The sequence below is a fragment of the Choloepus didactylus genome, chromosome 9 (assembly GCF_015220235.1).
Source record: "Choloepus didactylus isolate mChoDid1 chromosome 9, mChoDid1.pri, whole genome shotgun sequence".
In the NCBI taxonomy this organism is placed as follows: Eukaryota; Metazoa; Chordata; class Mammalia; order Pilosa; family Megalonychidae; genus Choloepus; species Choloepus didactylus.
In genome coordinates, this window is record NC_051315.1 from 28772168 (window position 1) to 28791407 (window position 19240).

General features: G+C 33.5%; 1 protein-coding gene across 5 annotated transcripts in view; it reads right to left on the reverse strand.

The window, feature by feature from the left end:
- LRP1B (LDL receptor related protein 1B) overlaps nt 1-19240 on the reverse strand; it is a 1893223-nt gene that overhangs the window by 451808 nt on the left and 1422175 nt on the right. For all 5 annotated transcript variants that reach the window (XM_037849262.1, XM_037849261.1, XM_037849260.1 and 2 more), the window contains 4 exons: nt 11907-12033; nt 11615-11766; nt 11184-11308; nt 9643-10014 (listed from right to left, as the gene is read on the reverse strand). In XM_037849262.1, coding sequence (XP_037705190.1) covers nt 9643-10014; nt 11184-11308; nt 11615-11766; nt 11907-12033 — 776 coding nt within the window. The remainder of the gene's footprint in view (nt 1-9642; nt 10015-11183; nt 11309-11614; nt 11767-11906; nt 12034-19240) is intronic.

Consider the following 19240-nt stretch of genomic DNA (forward strand, 5'->3'; position numbering starts at 1 on the left):
AAGGCAGGCCAAATTTTAAAGTATTCTTTAGGAGCTTCTGGAGTTAGGCTGATAATAATTGTACTGACTGCAAAAGTAGCCACAAATTCTTCCCCTCCATGCAGGTGCATCACTTGACAACTCTTCCCATCACAATGAGAGACTATTTCACTACTCCTCCAATCTGGGCTTGAACATGTGGCTTTCTTCGACCAATGAGACATTAGTAAATGTGGAACAATCAGAAGCTTGGAAAGTGCTTGCGTATTGGGGCCAGCACTCTCTTGGAACCGATACCATCCCAAGCTAGCTTGCCCGATACTAAGAGACTTCCGTCCAACCACCCTCATTAACCAGCAGACAACTTATCAACTGCCAGATGTGTGACGGAGACCATCCTGAATCATCTGGCCACCATCCAACCTGCCAGCTGGCCACAGAAAACAGGAGAGCTCACCCAGACCAGAAGAACCACCCAGCAGAACTACAGAAGAGTGGGTTTAAATAAGTGGTTGTCTTTTTAAGGCACAAAATTCTGGGGCAGTTTGATAAAAATTGCAACTCCTGAACTAGGGACTAAGAGAGAAATATATGTATCATCTGATATTTAATATAAATTTGGCCATGACCAGGGATTAGGAATCTCACTATCCTCACCCTCACTCACCTACTGAGACCTTACTTGACAGTAATTCAATATTGAGAACTAGACTTATATCTGAATCACTGTGTGCTCCCCAAGATCACCTAGCTCTCTATAACTGTCTATCTACTTGCCAGCCTCCTTCTTCTCAGCCATTTCTCCACTTCTAACCAGCCTCACTAAGTGAAACAATTCTAGAGCTCTCCTTAGGCTTCTAGCAAAGTTCAAGTTTCTATAACCATTGGCCATTAATCTCTTCCATATGGATATGATCCTGCTATTTCTGCTTCCTGGAACAGAAACCTTGTCAGACCTTCTAATATGATCTATGAGGTCATTCCCCTTAGCCTGAACCCCTGTGCAGAAAACTTTTCAGCTTCCTGTCTCATTATGACTGCAATTTTCAACATAGGAAGTCTATAAGTCCCCACATTTCCTTCTACTCCTTCTGATGCTGTCAGTCAATCTGATGCAGATATGAAGAATTTTGCAGCTTTGACTGTGAATAATCTTAATGCCTATCATAAAGACACTTGAGTCCTCTTAGTCAGTTCTCTGCCTCCAAGGCTTGCTTCACACCCACGTTCCCCATGAATTTCTCTGCCTTTTCACATTAAATAGTCTCTACCTATGGTTCCAATGTCTCTTGTTTATGCATGTCATTGCCATCTAAGGATTTGGCTTGGTCGGAGTTGGCAGGGAAGAGATTTTAAATAGAACACTCATGCCTGCCACAGGTTATCCTCTAGGAAAAACTCCAAATATATTATGAAATTTTGAATTCATGGAGGCAAAATTGAATTTTAATTTACTGCCTACAACTTAATGAGGGAAGATCCATATTCTCTTTTCCTTTGCAGTAACCATGATTTATTCCATGAGCTATAGTTCTACTGTAGAAAAGCAATGACCTTGTTTCTTTCTGTCTTCCTCTGTACCCTAAAAATTATTCCACGTTTTCCAAATTGCTGAACTCTTTGTATAACTTCCATTCTTATTTCCATCGTTTTCCTATCTTAATATTTTCAATATCTAATAAAACAACACTACATTATACCTTTTCAACAGTTGCCACTAACTAGTTAATCTGAAAATTACTTTAATAAATGTAGATGACTAAAAGTAACCTTTTCTTTATTTTATGAATTCTGAAAATTTGAATGACCAAAATTCTTACATTTTGAAAATGAATGTCTGAATTACATACAGTAAACAAATTTCTGAAATGCAAGAAAAAAAATAACATAATCAAATACATTTTTAGACACTCATAAAACGATACTGAAACAGCCCATTTAAAGGAAAAGAAAAAAAAAAACACTTACAGGAAATATGATTATATTTTAAAAGTAAAGTATTTTGCTACCAGGAGTCTTGAAGACATAATTGAAAATTATTATGAAGCTATTAATTACAAAATGTGACTCTAATCTACAAACATGGGGAATAATATCTCCTTGTAATTTGTTGAAAGTATCAAGTAGGATATGAAATGGAGGTCAATATCCATATATAAGAAAAAAAGAAAGGCAGATAGGATCCAATTACCATATCATTCACTAATTCATTGTTAATGTAATTTAAATTCTGAAAATGCATATTTATGAAATTTGGCCAATTAAAATGTAATGACATGTGTTTTCATTTTTACAAGTGACCAACTTCAGAGTCACTTGCTTTCATTTACTTTGTGAAATGTTTTAAATGCTCAGAATAGTACTTAATGACTTAAATCTTAACATTTTGCTAAAAATGCTTTTGATTTTTCAGTACTAACATATTATAAGTATAGTAGGAACCATTCAGTCCTTTCAATACCATTTTTTTGTTACTCCCTTGAAGATAGCAAAATGTTGTTGTTACTGTGTATGATTTTTTAATTTAAACCTTAAATTTTGAACTAATATGACCTCCAAAATTTGAAGAAATCATACAAAGAGACCATTTTATCCCTCACTTCACACCACCTAATTTTTTTAATCATATTTTTTGTTGTAGAATACAACATATATACATCACCTAATTTTAACATCTCACATATCGAATAACCATTGCATACTTATCAAGAAAAGGAGCACTACATTATAAAAATATTAGTATATAAGTTTTTATCCAAAAGCACTAATAGTACTGTTTTGCATGTTTTTCAACATCACATATCATATCAAATTGTAATATTGTTTGGCAACATTTGCTGATTTTTTAACCAAATTCTTTTTAGGATAACTATGTGGAAAGATATAACATCAAATGTTTTATTTGTTGTATAGTATGCCATTGTTTTCTATAAAAGTAGAATACCATAGGTTTACTCTAAAAGTGGGAATTGCTGAATAAAAGCACATGTACATTTCAACATTTCAAAACATTGCAAAATGGTTCTGAAAAGCGACTGTTCGAAATTGTCAGTCCCGTCAACAGTGAAAGAAAGCTCTTGTTTCTTCACATTGTCAAGCTTTTAATTTTTGCTAACATTATGGGTAGAAAACAGCATCTCATAGTTTCATTAGAATTTCTTCTTTGATGATTGGTGAGGCTGAATATATCTTAATGTGACTGTATCTTCTTTCCTGGGAATTCCAGCCTCACATAATTTGCCCATATATCTATTAGTCCTTGTAGTAGTATATTATATCTCTAGTTGAAATTCTTTTTTTGCTTTTTGGGGATTACAGGTATCTTCCCCTAGTGCTCGTTTGGTCTTTCAACTTCTTTATGGTATCTTCTGCTTCAAAGAGTTTTTAATTTCAATGAGGTAAAATATATCAAACTTACACTTTGTATTTTTGTGCCTAATTTATGAAATCTGTTCCTACCCTGAGTTCATAAAGATATTATTCTATAGTTTATTTTATATTAAAAACAAATTCATCACATTAACATCTTTAATGAACTTGGAATTTATTTTTGAGCTTGATACGAGCTAGAGGTAGAATTTTGTTTTATTTTATTTGTTACATATAAATTGGCCTAGCATAATTTATTAAATGCAATTCATTACTTTTCTACTGATTTGTAATGCCAACTTGGTAATATATACCAAGGTCACTTACCAGGTGTGTGTGGATGGATCTGCTTTGGGCTGTATTTTTAACCTTTCAGTACTCACTCCTGGTTGGGGCTCAGAGGCAAAGTAGAGGTGACTTCAGAACCACCCAACAGAGAGAAGTCTGCTCCTTCATGTTTTACTTGGGTTTCTGCTCCGCAGGACCTATGAAACCTGCAGAGCCATAAACTTATGGTTTCTTAAGCCTTTGGGGTTATAACTTCCTAGAAGTCATTGGCCCAGGCAAGTGGTGACACAGCCTTTGTTCAGCCTCCTTTCGCTATGAGGAAACCTCAACCAGCCTCACTCCTGCCCCTGGTTTAAAGCAGCCTCGCAGGCCCTGTTTCTCTGTAGGATCCATAATCTCTGGCCCAGAAAGTCTGATGTTCCTGCCATTCTTACTGCCTTTTATATTTTTTCTGTATATTATTCAAGGAGAATTTTATCTTGCCTTTTGAGTTTAGCAATCTCTTTTTAATTTTTAATTTTTCTATTTTATCAATCACTGTTCTGTTTTTAAAGCCAGAGGTGGCCTCAAACTATAAAAACTTTCAACATTGTCTTGCCTGGAGGTCTTGGTTCTTGACATATGAAAAGTGAATCGTCTCATTTTTCTCTTCCCGTACAAGCGCCTGAGGACAGAAACTAGACATTTTCGTCTTTATTCACCCACAAGTAATAATCCAAAGCACATTGTAAGCACTTAATAAATATTGAATTGTATTTAACAGCTCTTGTTATCCCATCCTTTAAACCTCAGAGCAAAATATTAATTCTACATGAATTGGGAAGATAAAAGTGAGAACCTTCATTCTATCCTGTCACCTTATTCAGATAAATGAAGGCTCTAATTCTGAACCTGATTTGTAAAATTATTTAGACCCCTTTGATATTTTAAATACTTCATCAAATTTTCATGAATTTAGTCCTTAGGTAATTGGTTAAAGATGTAACAAAAAGAAATGTATTATTCTAGATTTAACAAGGTGAAATACTGAGACAGAAACCAATTGTACATCTTAGTTTCATTTATTTATTTGTGCTAGTAATTCAGGTTTGTTTTTTTTTTTTTTTTAACTCCTAGCAAGTCAAATTGCAAATTCTCCTACAAAACTTCGAGGGAAATTGCAGTGGTTAAACAAATTTGCAGTATATTTTTTGAGGGGAGAGAGGTTAAGAAGATTATTTAGAAATAGTTCAAATGTAGATAAAGCAATTAATTTTTAAATTTTCCTCTGGCTTTAATAAACTCTCTCGTGTACCCAAGTATTGTAATTATTTCTGATTGTTTAACTACTTTAATGAATATACTAAGAATAATTAAGGACAAAGATAAATAGCCTAAATAATCACAAGTGTTGAGGCAGGATAGAATAGGGTATCCAGGCTGTGGTCCCTGCTCTTCTATTCAGGTTCAAGAGTTAATGCAAACACACAAACTTCTCATGGGACAAAAATTTCCTCTAAAGCTCTGAAACCTCCTCGAACCATAAAAGCTTGTAAAATCATGGGCCCAAAGCAAACTCTTAGTTAATAACAAAAAGCACGGAGTCCTGAAGGTTGTTAAACATCTGCCCACATACAAATTTTGGATACGTGACAGCAGGCTATGAGTCCTGAAAGGCATCTCCTTCCAGAACAAAGAAGGTACCTAGTTAATGCAAACCAAGGCTAATACAAACTTGTAAGCCCCTAGTGTGCAAAGGTGACTATGGAAACCTGCCACCAGCAAATCTTTCTTATATAACAAGTCAACCCACTCCCACTCAGTAGGTGCTTCTCCCTTGAACACATCCATGTTCTCTCTTTAACGTGTCTTCTTTCTCTTCTTCTTTAATAAACTTTTACTAATTATTCCTACTGGCCCCTCTCATCTCTGAATTGTTTCCATGCCGAGAGTCCCAAACCTGGAACGGTGTTCTGCCTGCCACTGTTGCCAGCAGGGCACTGGTTACAACATGACACAAATGATATAAAGTTTTAAATTAAATAACATTACGCTTATTTGTTTGTTTTTTCTCATAAACTCTTCCCCCAAAATTTATAATTTGGATTCCCATTTTGTACAGGAGGAAATTGACACTTAGAAGCACTCAGAAAATAAGTAACAAACTGGGATTTGAATCCTAGATCGATTGATTCCAAACAACCATTGCATTGAACTTTCTCCTTTTGCATGCTGAGCTAATAACTATAATTAGTAAAGTGTTACTGATTTTATGTGGTTTGATTTTGGATAGAGGGATTAGAACGGTTTGCTTATGTTGTATACTTTGACAGATACATTTTCATTTGGACTTATCTTTATTGAAACAGGATCTGCAATATTGCAACAACTCCTAATGGTACCTCTACCCCCATTGTCCTACTACATCAAACACAACACAGCCAGAGTGATCTTCATAAAATACAAATCTTATTATATGTCTGCCATGCTTACATTACATCGTTTCCCCTCATCTACTGAATAAAATAAAAACTCCTTATCTTAGCAGACCAGGTCCTTCCATATCAGCCATCTCTATCACTCCAGCATCATCTCTCACACCAATTCATGTCATATGACCCATTCTCTAATTAGACCAAATGACATGTGGCTCCTTTTTTTAGCTTTGTACTAAAAATTTTATGAGCCTTGATCTAGAAGAGTGGTTCTCCAACTTTTTTATGTCAGGACTGTTTCACTCCTAAAAATTATTGAAGACTCCAGAGAGATTTTAAGTGGGTTGTATCTATATAAAATTCCGAACTGAAAATTTTTTTAGAAGTTTATTAAAATATTTTCAATAATAAGCATTAACCCATTACCTGCTAATATAAATCACATCTCTAATGAAAAGCAACTTTTGTTTTCAAAAAAGCCATGAGAAGAGGGCATTGTTTTACAATTTTGCAAATCTACTTAATGTCTGACTTACTAGAAAAGAGTTTGATTCTCATATCTCTTTCTTCATTCTACCTGTTGCATTGTTTTGGTTGAAGTATATAAAGAAAATTCATCCTCATACATCCATATTGTTGGAAAAGGGAGGCATTTTTGTAGCCTTTTTAGATAATTATGGATATTCTTCTGAAACCATAGTGATGAGCTTTTCATACTCTATTATATTAATATTCATTGATCTATCTTGGACTTTGAATGGGTCAATTACCCATGAATGATTCTGTCATGTTATTGGAAAATATTGGTTCCCTGAGTTATGCATGTTTTCCACAAATCACATTAGTTAATATCACCATCCGTCTCTTCAGAAAAGTTGTTAAGTACTGGAAAGCTATCAATATCACTATGGTGGATACAAGTCCCCCCCAGATTCTAATATTCACTTGAAAAACTTGATTCTTATTATTTGCAATAAATACTGTAAGTGATTTTCCATGAAATGACAGACTCATTTTATTCATTTTTAAGAAAATGTTTGTCAAACACCCAGGCATGAATAACCATAGTTTGTTCCTCATTCTTTCAAGTAAAAAAAAAAAAAAAAAAGGCGTTCCTTGAAAAAAAAAACAAACAAAAAACAGCCAGTTTGGCTCCAACCCAATCTCACAAATAAAATATATGGTTTCCTTCAGTCAACCACTGTACTCAGATAGGAACAGAAATTCTTTATGTATATATATATTCCATTTCAGCACACAGAATATTAAAGAGATGTATGTGGAGGACTCAATATTTATCAAAACTAATAATTTTTATACTTTCTTTAAGGACATTCTTAAATAAAAACTGGCTCTTTTCTGTTATTATGTGGCAGTGAAAAATACTGTAACTACTTGTGTTGCTTGGTTGGTACTATCGCTTTGATTAGTGCTAAGAAGCCAGCAGTTTCAGCCACCATTGTTTTTGCACCATCAGTGCAAATGTCAATACAGTGGAAAAGACAAATAACGTCTAGTATTATTATGAAATTAGTTGTGACCCCTTGGACTCTTTGAAAGTCTTAGGGATCCCCAGGGAACCACACTTTAAGAATCATAGGTCTAAAATAATTCATCCTCTTTTTCTCTCCCACCACCTGACCCAACCACTGGTAGACTCCTGTTCACCCCCTAAATTTCCTCAACTCAGCTCTGTGCAGCTTCCTCTGTTAAAACTTTCATGAGATGTTCCCTACTTCCCCAGGCAGATTTTTCATTCCCTAGGACTCTAGTATCTTGAGGATTAGATTGTATTCCAATGTCAGTTTACTTGCAGTTTCTTTCTTTAAACTATGGCTTCTAAAGGACTATGGATTCTTATTAATCTTTACATGCAAAGTGACTAACAAAGAATCTGGAGCACACACACAACAAGAATGACTAAGTTAATTAATTAACGTATTGTGGATAGTGCTCTCCTTAGTTTTAGTTGTGTTTGATCCTTCAAAGAAACATAAAAAAAGAGTACAGGAAAATAATTCTCCTTTTTTATTCCAATATAAATATTTCCAACTCCCAATTGCATTAGTGTGGAAAAATGGAGGGATCAAAGTGTATTACAATGTAATCTTCTTACTGATATATCCCCCAAAATAATAAATCTCAAATATGTATGAACACTATGATCAGTACGGTAATAGCTGCTTTTTGACATTCATCCTCATGCACATACAGATACACCAACTCCCGACACACACGCACATGCACACGCATACACACACACACTCACACTGGGAAGACAAAGTGGTGTACACTGGAATATACATATTCACATGAAGTTATCAATGAGTATGTAAGCTAGAGAAGAGAAAAAACAATGTGTGTTGGTAGAGTATAGGTTTGAATTGATTTAGAAAGGCTGAGTAGGATTTGAGTAGGCACGAGTTTTCTGAAGGATATTAAGTGTCAAAAGAACATGAATGGTGGAGGCATAGACTAGGGATGGCAATGCACAATACAAAGTTTGACCTAAAATAGACATTTTTTCTTAGGAGTGAACATGTGAGTATACGATGGCTCTCACTAGTTATCAGAGAAATGTACAATAGTGAAGATGTAATTTTTCATATTAAATAGTCAGAATCTAACAAGAATTATAAGAGTAATTTTGGCAAGAGTGTGGGAAAATAGTCCTTTTCATAGACAGTTGATGAAAATGTAAATTGGTATGGTCTTTTTGGAGGGAAATTTGATCAACTATAAAAAATAAAATATGTACCCTATGAAAAATAAAATTGCAATTCTATTTCTAGACTTCTACTACAGAAACACATTTATGAATAAACATATCTACATGCACAAATTATTACTATAGCTTTGTATACAATGATGAGGCATCAGAAACAGCCTAAATGTTCATCAATAAATAAATGATTACAATAAATATAAATTTATATATAATTTTGCAATTTATAAAGTAAAGGGAAAAAACCATCAATATTGTGAAATTGGAAAAGTTGGGAATATGTGGAAATCACATAGAATTAGAGAAAAGAGAGAAGTTGTTAAGGAATATGAATATGGTCCTTGTAAAAACTGGATGGCAGTAATGAGGTTTTTCTGAATTAGATGGATAATCCATACTAAATATTAGCTTGAATAACAACCGCTCATAAAACATTACATCATTTCTATAACATTATATTTCAACCAATGTGTTTCTAAAATAATCTCTGAAAATATGATTAACTGAATATTGAGTAGATCTTTCGAAAGGTATACTTTAACCCACTAGAGCAAAATCATTCAGTATAGTTTTAGACTGAAAAAACTATCTTTCCGTGAATTTTGATACACTTATTTGTAAGAAGCATTATGATGAAATATACTGAAATTTCCATGATTAGAAGCTAATAATCACAGTATATATACTGTAGACGCTAGCAGTTAATTGCTTCTTTGGTTTTGGGGGAAGTCAGATGATATAGTGCCTTCATTCTTCAATATAAACTGTAGGAAAACGTAATTGCTACCTGCAATCACCACTATAATTTCTCTAGTAATCTAAATGATTCTCATTTCCATCAAACTATTTAAAAATGAATTTACTTACTTTCAACAATCACTTGTCTGTCTTCCCAGTTATCTTTAATAAGCTGTATATTGCCAAAGTGTGCATCACTGTAAAATATTCGGTTTGTACCTTTTCTTCTTTGATCATAGTCAAAAGCCAAGGCTATCACATTCTTGAAATAATGTGGATTCTCATATGGCCTTATTGGAGAATTTAAATTGGTTTCATCAGAAAGATGTATACTTTTTAATATGGTTCTTCCTGAATACAGCAAATATCCTTCATGCCTTAGGCAAGTAGCTCCATCCTTTGCCAAATATCCATGGGCACAAGCACAAGTTCTGCGAGAATATCCTCGATAAAGACAGAGTTGCTGACAGCCACCATTGTCTTTGGCACAAACATTGGTCCCTAAGGAGGAAAAAAAATGTGCATGTACTTACGTGTGTATGTTCATATATATATATACACACATATAAACACACATACATGCATTTTCATGTTTGTCTTTAGTTTTTCAAATATTAGGTTTTTTTTCTTATAGTAATGTTATATTTTAATGTTGAATATTCCTTTTGTTCTTACTTTTAAGAATGGGTCAATACTAAATTAAATAGTATAAAGTACAGATTTTTTAATCACATCATTTTGAAATCTTGGATTTGTTTTTTCAAAGATCATATCTTTTTCTTCCCTCATCATCTAAATAAAAGCATTATAATTTCCCCTTAATCAATCAAACATATAACTCTTTTTTGAACTCAATACTGGATTCCAGCAAGCCTTTTATGTTGTAATCTTTGACACAAGTAACTGATTCACTTAAAACATAAACTGAATTCACCAACACACAGGCCCTGCTTTAAACTTTGTGTCCATTAGGTACATAAAGTATCAAAGAAATTTGTGGCTCCAACGTACTTACTCTCCTAATTATACTAAGTTTTTCACTCCACTTTTGAATGAAGATGTAGTATGCTCTCAACATCTCATCAGGTTTATTCCCCTCTATGAATCCATCAATTTTACCTCCAAAATTATTACTCCTTCCTTTGATGTCAAGTTAATTACAATTTATTTTAACGGAAGTAAAATAAAATACCCACACCTCTGTCCTATCGGTTTAAAACGAACAAACAAAAAACAACAACACATTATAAGGAAGATATTCTGGGCCCATAATCACTTTATATATTAAAATATAACTAAAATAAATTTCAGCTGCTTTTTGCAATCTAATATCCTAAGTGTTTTTTGTATTTTTCCTGGAATCTGTATACTTATCAAGTTTTCCTAGACTACTTAGATCAAACTTATATTTAAGTCATGGCAAATATATAACATGTCCATGTCCATGCACCATCTTAGGCAAATATACAGATGTATGAACACTAAACATTCATTTCATTAGACTACTATATGTTTTTTGCAGGAAACTAGATGTAAAAATAATAGAGTTCTGAGGTTTTAGAATCCTATAGGTCTAAATCCCTAACTTAAAGTTGATAAATGTAAATAAATAAGAAGGGAGAGAAATATATAACATAAAACAAATTGTATATTCCTTTAAGAGTGCTCACCTTTCTCTCTCACTCGGTTAAAAATTTTAACCTCCTTCAGGTTGACTCCAAGGCCAGTTCTCATGGTCACTGTTTCTGTGGCATCATTCTTGTGGCCCCTTCTAATGGACCCGTTGGCATGTGCTCTGCCAAGAAGTGGAACATAAGTGGAACATACATGATCAACAGTCTTCAACGAATTAAAATAAAACCATTTATTTAAGCTGAAAATAACAGATGGCCCAACAGAAGGGAAAGAAACCAACGTTCATATGTGGCTTTGAAATGCTTGAGCCTGGAATAGAAAGTGTCTGCCTCTCCTGTGGAAATCACATGGCTTTGTGAGATCCTTCACGTGATCTTGCTCAAGAATGGCTAATCCTACAAGGATAAGGCAACTGGCACTGAAATATCATTTTGAGACTCAAATAGTTATGAAAAAAATAAATTACCTGTCAGACCAGTAGATGTAAGCCCCAAAGACTGCAACTGAAAACATATCCACATTACTCCCTGACAGCACCATTTCACGATCCCCTCCAGTCTCAAGGTCAATTCTTTCTATCTTGTCTGTACGAGCATCACACCAGTACAATTTATTTTCCTAAAGATCGATCGAAAAGTAGTATTACAAGCTGATTTTGATCAAGTTTTTACTAATAAAATAAGGGAACACTAAAAGTGAAACCATGTAGGTTGGCAAGTCATGCATTTTAAAAATTTAGGAAAAGAAATTCAACAGACCTCATAGTCAATGGAGATGCCATTTGGCCATGCTATTCCCATGCTTACTAGGACCACCTTCTCTGATCCATCTAAGCGAGCCTTTCCAATGCAGGGCATCTGTCCCCATTCAGTCCAAAACATGTAGCTGAAATTAAATTGCTGATTTATAGTAACATGCAGATAAACACGCAAAGACTTAATGTTATTAATAATAATACCATTGACATTCATAATAGAACAAAAATAATACATCTTAGAGATCATAGACATATGTGTTTATGACTGAAATCCAATATTTTTCTACTGTAAAAAATAGTCAACCATGGAGTCATGAGGATGGGTTGAAAATCCTGCTCAAATACCTTATGTATAAGTTGTTCCCTATCTGGAGAGCTCTTCTACAACCTGTTTGTCTAATTTACTCCAAACTATCACACATCATTCCTTAAAGAAGTCTTCTTTGTCCCCACCCCCATCTCACCAATTTTTGCATTATATACTCTGCTTCATAGCATGGATTGAAGCGACAAATTTCCACTATATATATTTACATAGTTATTATTAATAGTTTTGCACACTCTAGACTGCAAGGTCATTAAGGACAATGATCTTTTCCTTTATTTATTCACCATTACATCTACAGCATGAGGTCAGTAGGAAATTTTAACAATAAAAATTAGTGGTAATTAAATATTTATTAATGAATCTATACATGAAGGAATCACAACTTTCAATTCTGTTCATTTCGACTACTAAATGTTAACTATTCTAATTAAAATTTCACAAATTATCTGTAAAGCCATCTGAAAATAGTTTCAAATGACATGCTTATTTTAATAATCTCTTAATACAAAATATAAAATGGAATGAATTGAAAAGAAATGTTATCCAGCAAGAAAATCCAGAGTATGCTAAAATAAAACACGTCAAAAATGAAACGTAAAAAAGCAGAAGGAGTATTATTCGAATATTATTTCACTCATTAATTCAGCAAGTTTAGGAAAATGTAACAACCATTGATTCATTCAGGTAAAAATAAGTACATATTTCTGTGCAATCTGAATACACATATGAGTGATCATTAACAAGAGAAAGCTCAGACTGCACACAGAAAAATCAGAGAAGACCTATATTCATATTTTATACCTACTCAATGGAATTATTATCTAACTAAGAAAAAGATAAAAGACAACATAAATTACATAAAAATATATGTATTCCCAGCACAATGTTGTGAATGTAATTAACAGTACTGAAAAATGTACCTGAATGTGATTAAAAGGGGAAATTTGGGATTGTATATCTGGTAACAGAATGAAAATTAAAAAAAAAAAAAATCCATGGAACTATGCTACATAAATAGTGAATCCTAAGTTAAACCATGTACTATATAGTTAATAGTACAATTATAAAAATGTGCTTTCGTCAACTATAACAAATGTTCCATACCAATGCAAGGTGTTAATAATAAGGTGGTATATGGGAATTCCCTATTTTATGCATGATTGTCCTGGAAACCCAGAACTTCTCTAAACAAGAAAAAAAATAAAAAAATGTACTCCCTTTTTGAATATTGTTTTGATTTATTTTAATAGTTGATATTTTTTCCTGAATATTACACACATACAAAAAAATGTGTTGTAGTTTTACAACCAAACAAAAAGAGGTGTGGCTAGAATCCCAAGTATATTAATCCTGAAGACAATTTCATTCATATTTACAAGCTCTACAAATCAGAGTAAACCTTGTAATAGGAAATCTAACAAATATTGGTAAGGATCTAGGTGACCAGGCATCATAAAATCTATACATGTATTAAAGTTAGCATTTTAAAATCTCTAAGGGATACTCTCACTGGATTAAAAATATTAAAAATAAAATTTAACTAGGATATAAAATTTATTGTTCCATTTAATGTTTTAAGGATAAATGGTAGCATTAATAATGTTCTTAAAATGACTAGTTAGTCATTATATTAAGATGGCAGAGGGATGTTACACTGTGAAGAAGGTACTTGGAAGCCGGAATAGACATGTGCTTGTTTAATCAATCTAATTTTTGTCACCTACATTTAAAATACTCCAAAGTGCAAATATGAAGAGAAATGTACATAACATACCTTTTAATAGTAATATGCTTCCAAATGTTCTAATGAGTAATAAAAGATATTAAGTGAAGAGGCCAAATAAGTCATTTTTACACATTTGGCCCTAATCCTCACAGCTATAGAAACTGCTAATGATCCAAAGCCACATGGCCGGATAAGGGGCTGAGCCAGGAACATGACTTAGGTTTCCCTAACCCAGGCCTATACCATTTTCTCTATGATATATTGTCTCAACAAATAGAAATATAACAAAATAATATAATGATGTATAAAATGTTATTTTTCCTTAGATATTAGGGAACAAGTGATCTCTCTATATAAAAATGCAAAAGAAAACATGAGAAAAGAACTTAGTGTTAGGAAACAAATCTCTCCCTCTTCCCAAGTACACCCTATTTATTTTAAATTTTCAATACTTCCATGCAAGAGGTTCAGATGAAGGGCAGATAAAAATTATTCAAAATAAACTATTTCGAAACCATATTTTAATCAAAATTTTCTGTGGCAAACAGTAGTGATCATTATATATAAACCCAAATCTGACTGTGCAGGAATCATTTTTAAGGCTAAATAATTTAACAACTTAATAAAACTAAAAGATTCCAAACCAACCAAAATTAAGCAACATTTTATGAATGGCAGGCAAAGGATAATTTTTTTTGCTCCTTAACCTGAACTTGAATGTAAAGAATTGGGTTTTGCATTATTGGGGATTACAAACCAAATGTAGAGTAAGAACACTCCACAAGCTTATAAAACTTCAGGAAGGAACTTATGAATACCTTAAGATAGTAATTTACATAGACGTAATTGAGTTATTTTTACGGAACATAGGTTCTTGGTACATAAAAGTGGTATTTAGCAATAGGAAGAAATGCAAATCCTGTTGCTGTTGTTTTTTGGAAACCTTGAAATTTAAGGTTCAGTGACAACATTACTATTGATTCATTCTCCATTTGATTCAAAATTTGCAATTTTGAATTTTTTTGAATTATATGATATAGCCAAGAAAATTGACTTTTTAGTTGTGGCTCGGTAAATCCATCCTTGAAAACATTTCTTAAGGCTATCCCAGATAAAGAAAATTTCAAAACTGTCAAAATCAAATTCTGTGTTTAATAATTGAATTTTCTCTGTGTAAAAATTTGTCATAAACTGTAATACCTCTTATGCACAAGAGCTCACAGTTACAGAATTTAAGGACACAAAAATAAAAAAAGGACATTTAAAAGTGGTTTGAAGGATTACAGAAATACTATCAGAAATCCTCATAGTACAAATACTTCTACTGTCATTATTAGACATAAATTCTTGGAAGGCGAAAGTATAGTGAATAAAATGTCACAAGTTAATTTCCAATAAATATTTGACATATGAGTAACAGTTAAAAGACATCATAAGGCAGCACTGAGGTTTCCAAAGACTTTGTGTATGCTTACTGATCCCTGCATGTTAATAGCATTTATCACAGGATAATTGTTCTGATGTCAAAATTAGCTTATACATAGGTACACTTTTAAGGAAAACATTTTTTTTTCTGTAACAACTGGCTGGAGTCAAGCTGAAAAAAAACACATTCAAATTAGTATAAATGTCCTTGAAAAAAATTTAAAAAAGTTTTTTTGTGAAATAAAGCTACCATGGAAACAAAGCTCTGATTTTGGTGGTGGGGGTGTGTTAGGGAGAAGAAGGAAAAGGATAATTAATTCTAACATGTTATAAGAAAAATCAAATGTCATTTAGTTGTATTAATCACAGTATTAAATGTGATTTTTACATTCTAGATGTATGAATGATAGTGAAAAGCAACTAATTTGAATCAATCACTTTCTTTGAATTTAACATTCTCTTCTTTGACTGCTAAATTGTTTCCTTAGAGCACAAATCTGGGTTGTAATTACCACAACTCAATGAACACAAAACAAAATTACTTTTATGAAGTATTTAAGAATTCTCAGACCAGAGGGAAGATTGCAGAGTAGGAAGCTCCAGGAATATGCCCCTCCACCAAAAAAACTATTCAACTGGCAGGAACTGTCTGAATCAACTATTCTAGTGGAACACTGGGCAGCAACTAAGGAAGGGATGAAGGAAAAGGCTGGTAAAATGTGGTAAATACATGTGAAGTCCACTCTCCTGCAGTAACTACCATTCCCCCTCCCCCAACATCATGGCAGACAGCAGTGAGGACTGCAGTCCAGGCTTCTGGTACAGTTTGCTGGTTCCCTGGTGTGAAAAAAAAAACTAGTCCTCCAAACTCTGGGTATGTGTGGTCTAATTGCTGATAACTACTTTTGATTGGCTATTTAGGATCACTGGGCAGGGGGGCAGCTTTGAGGCTAGCCATTGTTCCAATCCCCCTCAGGCAAAAGTGGTAGAGGAATCTGAAAGACAGTATCATTCCTCAAAACTACTGAAAATAATTATAGGATGCAGTATGGTGCCATATCCAGAAAACAGAGCTTCAAAAGCCACAGGTAAAGCTCCTGGTGCCTTTATTGGCCCCTCTCCTACCCCTCTTCAATGTGGGGTGGATCCTGCTGATGATCCCATTGTGGGCCTCTAGTCCTGTTCCAGAGGGAGCAGAATAATCCCTATTTGCATACTAGGATGTCTGTATATAAGTGGCACTCTATTAGTTGTATGTTTGAAAGACTGACCAGGAAAGTTCTCTCTGGTTTGCCCTCAAAGAATTTGTTCTGAAAATAGAAAAACTGCTTGCAGACAGCTAAAGCAGTGTAAGAAACAATTAAGTCAAAGTGACCTGGGGCAAAGCACTACCTGCATTAAGTCACATAATAAAGTAATCAGGCAGGTGAAACTCTATTGCAAAGGGAGTGAGGGAGCATACAAATTCCTGCAAACTGTAAATGGGGGAATTCCTAAGGCCACTACCAAGCACAAACCCAGGGAAAGAAGCAAGCTATATGTCTCCATGCAGGTACAGATAAGACGTAGAGGATCCCAACCTCATTTTCACCATGAGCTAAAATTCTTGATAGGAGCACTAAGATCCTGAGGAGACCACCAGTCAAAACAGAGTCACTATGCAAAGAGTGTGAAAGATGCTTTTAACATTAGTTTGTTTATTTTTGTTAGCTCCTGAAATGTACCAAAATATCTGTCAGATCACTAGCTGGATACAATCTTAAGAAACAGACAGCTCAGGGACTAAATTAAAGAGATAACCTTTAAAATTTTTAAATGTACAGTGTAAAAAAAAAGACTACAAGATTAACAGAAAAACAGGGAATGATGACCCATGTAAAGGAAAAAAAGATAAAAATCCAGAAAGTATCAATGAAGTGGACTGGATTTTGGAAATAGTAGATACATGCTCTTAAAAAAAATGCTCTTCAATATAAACAAGGAGATAAAAGAAAACAACCAAGAAGGGACTAAAGATATGAGGAAAATAATGAATGAACAATATGGGAATCTCTTTGAGAGTCTCAATAGGAACCAAACAGAAATATTGGAGTTGAAGAAAGCAATAACTGAAATGCAAAATTCCCTAGAGGGTTTCAATAGCAAATTGGAGCTGGCAGAAGAAAGAATCAGTGAACTCAAAGATAAGAAAATTGAATTGATTTAGGCTGAGGAGTAGACAGACAAATAATGAAAAAATAGTGAACAGAGGCTAAATGTTCTGTGGGAGACTATCATATGTACAAATTATGCATTACCAGAGTCCCAGAATAAGGAGAGAAAGAGGCAGAAGGAATTTCAAAGAAATAATGGTAGAACACGTACCAAATTTAATGAAAGACACGAACATGTACTTAGAAGATGCCCAATGAACCCCAAATTCCATTAACTCAAAAAGAACCATGCACAGACACATAGTAATAAAACTGTTTAATGCCAAGGGGAAGAAGAGAAGTCTGAAAGCTGCAAAAGAAAGGCAATGAATAATGTACAAGGCAATCCCAATAATAATAAATTCTGATTTCTCATCAGAAACTATGGAGGTCAAAAGGAAGTGGCATGAAACATTTAAAATACTGAAAGTGAACAAATACCAACTAAATACTTTATATCCAGAGAGATTTTCTTTCAAAAATGAGGTAGAGATTAAGACATTCTCAGATAAACAAAACTGAGGGAGTTCATCACCATTAGATATGCACTACCAGCAATGCTAAAGGGAGTTCATACTGAAAGGAAAGGACACAATAGACAGTGGCTCATGGTGGCATAAAGAAATAACAACCTTTGGTAAGGTAACCACTTGGGCAACTATAAATGTCAGTGTTATTGTATTGTGTTTTGAGGTACATAACTCCACTTGTTGCTTCCTATATGCAAATGCATAAAAAGTAACAATAAATCTGGTTTGGGACATAGAATCTACAAAGATATAATTTGACATTTGTAAACATCTACAAAAAAAAGATGCAAGTGTGGAGGGGTATAGGAACACTGTATGGGTATGTTATTGAAGTTAAATTGGTTCAAATCAAATATGACTAAATATATTTGATTTAACTATATACATATAGTTAAATTTTAATGCCATGGTAACCACAAGGAAATATACAAAAAATATAATCAGCTAGAAATGAGAAGGGACTCAATACGGTAAAATACAAAAAACCAAATAAATAGAAAAGTAGGCATTGACAGAAGAATTGAGGGGCAAAAAAGGTATAAGACATAAAAAAGCTAATTAGCAAAATGGCAGAAGAAAGTCCTGTATTATCAGTAGTGACTTTAAATGTAAATGTTTTAAACTCTCCAGTCAAAAAACAGAGATGGGTAGAATAGATAAAAATGCATGACCCAACTATCATGTCTGCAAGAGACTCACCTTAAAATCAGAGATAAAAGTAGGTTGAAAGTGAAAGGATGGGAAAAAAATATACCATGCAAGAAGTAACCAAAAGAGAGCTGGGGTAACTATATTAATAGCTGATAAAATAGACTTTAAGCCAAAAATAGTTACAAAGTACAAAGATGGTCACTATATACTGAAAAAGGGGTCAATTCAACAGAAGAAATAACAATTATAAATATATATGCACCTACTGGAAAAGCCCCAAAGTATATGAATCAAATATTGATAGATTTGAACGGAGAAACTGATAGTGCTACAATAATAGTATCAATAGTCATCAATACATGACTTTCAGTAATGGATAGAACATCTAGGCAGAAGATCAGCAATGACATAGAAGACTTTAATGATACTCTAAATTAACCCAACCTAACAATCATGTATAGAACACTTAAACAAACATCAGCA